Source organism: Lampris incognitus, chromosome 12 (assembly GCF_029633865.1).
Source record: "Lampris incognitus isolate fLamInc1 chromosome 12, fLamInc1.hap2, whole genome shotgun sequence".
Lineage (NCBI taxonomy): Eukaryota > Metazoa > Chordata > Actinopteri > Lampriformes > Lampridae > Lampris > Lampris incognitus.
The window spans coordinates 32678695-32682567 of NC_079222.1; the positions used below are offsets into that span (position 1 = coordinate 32678695).

At 40.3% G+C, this 3873-nt stretch overlaps 1 protein-coding gene across 1 annotated transcript; it reads left to right on the forward strand.

Moving 5' to 3' along the window:
* The first annotated feature begins 2315 nt into the window (after positions 1-2315).
* LOC130121622 (putative eggshell protein) lies at positions 2316-2627 on the forward strand. The gene has a single exon (XM_056290462.1). It carries the CDS (start codon positions 2316-2318, stop codon positions 2625-2627), a length of 312 nt encoding a protein of 103 aa, XP_056146437.1.
* Positions 2628-3873: the final 1246 nt, after the last annotated feature.

The following is a 3873-nucleotide window of genomic DNA, read 5'->3' on the forward strand; positions in this document are numbered from 1 at the left end:
TATTGATGGATATATTAAATATATGATACTATATATATATATATATATAATATTCTCCTTCTATAAATAATATAAAGATAATAGAATAAAATAATAAAGAAATTTCAAATAAATTAGATCAAATTTGTGTGTGTGGAGGGTAACAAATTATGTATTTTCTTCCCTTGTATATATCCGTCATCTGAAACAAAATATCCAACGCTGATTAAAAAGCGTCTCATGTGGAAGTCATCTGTTAGGAGCAGTCGTCATGTTGGGCCCTCATTAGCTGACTGGTAATGAATAATTATATCTGTCATTGGACCTTTATCATCTTCTTCATTAGGGGACCAGGTTATGACTCTTAAACTGCTGGAGAATTTTATGTGTGTGTGTGTGTGTGTGTGTGTGTGTGTGTGTGTGTGTGTGTGTTTGTGTGCGTGCATGCATAAACCTGCACGAATCAGATCGTCTCACCATGTTTTTATAGTGGAGCTGCTCTGCCAAGCTGGTCATGCTGCTTTCTCATTGTCTGTCAGTCTGGCTGCCTGTTTCTTTTTGTCTGCATCTATTGCTCTCTCTCTCTCTCTCTCTCTCTCTCTCTCTCTCTCCTCTCTCTCTCTCTCTCTCTCTCTCTCTCTCTCTCTCTCTCTCTCTCTCTCTCTCTCTCTCTCTCTCTCTCTCTCTCTCTCTCTCTCTCTCTCTCTCTCTCTCTCTCTCTCTCTCTCTCTCTCTCTCTCTCTCTCTCCTCTCTCTCTCTCTCTCACACACACACACACACACACCCACACACACACTCACACACAGGCCAGGCGGGTCATGATGCATCAGTTAGGTTATAACCTAATTGATTTAACAAGCCCGCTTGTTGCAGGGCGGTGTCTAGTTACTCGTCTGTTTGAGGCCCTACTATGAATCACACACACCAGCATAACCATTCTCACCAGTATCCCAGCGGAGTGTGTTTAGGAGAGCCGCTGTAGGGGCGGGAATAATGTAGGGGAGGAGGGGAAAGAGAATGGCGAGACGTGTAGGAAGGTTTAGGAGATGGGAAGAAGCAAGGAAAGGGGAGAGTGAAGGGGAGGGGCAGGGAGTAAAGGGATCAGGATATGGATATGTGGCCGTGACCAGCTGTGATGTCATGCTTCGCAGACTTGCTGCCAGGGTATTGTGAGGCTGAGAGGGGAGGAGGGAGTAAGCAGAGATGTGTTCCCCACTGAGAGACAAGGAGTGAGTAGGAGGGAGTGGGGGGTGGGCGTGGGGGTGGGGGGGGGTTGTTTGTCTCAGCGCCTTTGGTCCAAGTTTATTACATCCAGTCATTGTGATGTGACGTGATAGAGCACAGTATCACAAGGTGAGCCTAGTCAGTCTCTCCCTCTCTCTTCGTAGGCAGCATGGTTTTACCTGAGCTGTGTCCTCTTGTGTGCTCTTTTTATAGTCTATGGGCTGGAACCAGAGCCCCAAGCTTCCATAAACTAGCTCAAACTCACACAACAAGGGTCACTGTGCACTCTTCAGCTGAAAAGGATGGGCCTATCATCCCTGTATCATATAAAAAACGACATTTAACCCTTATCACAGGACATTATCAAAGTGTGTTAGTCACATTAGTGAGGGCATTGCAATATTTTAATGTTGTATATATATATATATATATGTGTGTGTGTGTGTGTGTGTGTGTAAATACTTGTTGTACTACACTTCTGCTTGCAGAGAAAAATGGGCACCACTCTACAGTAATGCACACTATATAAATGGTTCATTAAGAGGTTACTAATTACATTGGTGTTACTAACTCATTTATTGATGCGTTATAAATCAGTTAAAACACATGATAACACATGAATAGAAATAATGGCTGGCCAGGTTGGGAGCCCACATTTTCTCAATTTGCAAGAATCTCCAAAGACATTCTCTCAGAAGTCACATGACCGGCATGTACTGTTGATTCATATTCAAGTTCACTGGCCTGCAAATAACACGATTGGGAAATGTCCTGCAATGCATGTGCACAAGTCAAGTTTTGAGCAGTAGAGATGTCCATTACAGTTACTATGGTGAAGTGTATGGTGTTAAGGCTAGATATTGGTTAAGGGCAGCACAGCGGCCCAGGGGTTAGCGCCGTCTGGTTAGCATCCTCTGTATGGAGTTTTGCATGTTCTCACCATGTCTGCATAGGTTTTCTCCGGGTGGTTAATAAGGCTTCCAGATACAAGATGGACAGATACAAGGTAGACAGATACAAGATGGACAGATACAAGATAGACAGATACAAGATGGACAGATACAAGATAGACAGATACAAGATGGACAGATACAAGATAGACAGATACAAGATGGACAGATACAAGATAGACAGGTACAAGATAGACAGATACAAGATAGACAGATACAAGATAGACAGGTACAAGATAGACAGATACAAGATCCACAGATACAAGATACACAGATACGAGATGGACAGATACAAGATAGACAGATACAAGATAGACAGATACAAGATGGACAGATACAAGATATACAGATACAAGATGGACAGATACAAGATAGACAGATACAAGAACCACAGATACAAGATAGACAGGTACAAGATAGACAGATACAAGATCCACAGATACAAGATACACAGATACAAGATGGACAGATAAAAGATAGACAGATACAAGATAGACAGATACAAGGTAGACAGATACAAGATGGACAGATACAAGATAGATACAAGATGGACAGATACAAGATAGACAGATACAAGATACACAGATACAAGATGGACAGATACAAGATAGACAGATACAAGATGGACAGATACAAGATAGACAGATACAAGATACACAGATACAAGATGGACAGATACAAGATAGACAGATACAAGATACACAGATACAAGATGGACAGATACAAGATAGACAGATACAAGATACACAGATACAAGATGGACAGATACAAGATAGACAGATACAAGATGGACAGATACAAGATAGATACAAGATGGACAGATACAAGATAGACAGATACAAGATACACAGATACAAGATGGACAGATACAAGATAGACAGATACAAGATGGACAGATACAAGATAGACAGATACAAGATGGACAGATACAAGATGGACAGATACAAGATAGATACAAGATGGACAGATACAAGATAGACAGATACAAGATGGACAGATACAAGATAGACAGATACAAGATGGACAGATACAAGATAGACAGGTACAAGATAGACAGATACAAGATAGACAGATACAAGATAGACAGGTACAAGATAGACAGATACAAGATAGACAGATACAAGATGGACAGATACAAGATATACAGATACAAGATGGACAGATACAAGATGGACAGATACAAGATATACAGATACAAGATGGACAGATACAAGATAGATACAAGATGGACAGATACAAGATGGACAGATACAAGATGGACAGATACAAGATAGACAGATACAAGATGAACAGATACAAGATAGACAAATACAAGATGAACAGATACAATATAGACAGATACAAGATAGATACAAGATGAACAGACACAAGATAGACAAATACAAGATGAACAGATACAATATAGACAGATACAAGATAGATACAAGATGAACAGATACAATATAGATAAATACAAGGCTGCCAAAGGTTTGGCTTTCTTCTTCTAATCTCATGGTTTTCAAGAAATTATCTGTGGAGACTCTATCTAGTGGACTCCTGACTTGGCAGTACAAAGTGCTTTTATCGATGCGTTATAACATCTTATCACTGGCATATGACACGTTAATAAATACGTTTTTCACCACTGATAATTTTATTGGTAACCACTTGCAAATCCTTTATATAGACTGTCTTATTTTGCAGTGCTACTGAAAATGTAAGAGCCAGTAATCTACCTCG

What these genes read in the sequence shown, in the direction of transcription:
- LOC130121622 (XM_056290462.1), top strand. Translation starts at nt 2,316, where the DNA reads ATGGACAGATACAAGATAGACAGGTACAAGATAGACAGATACAAGATA.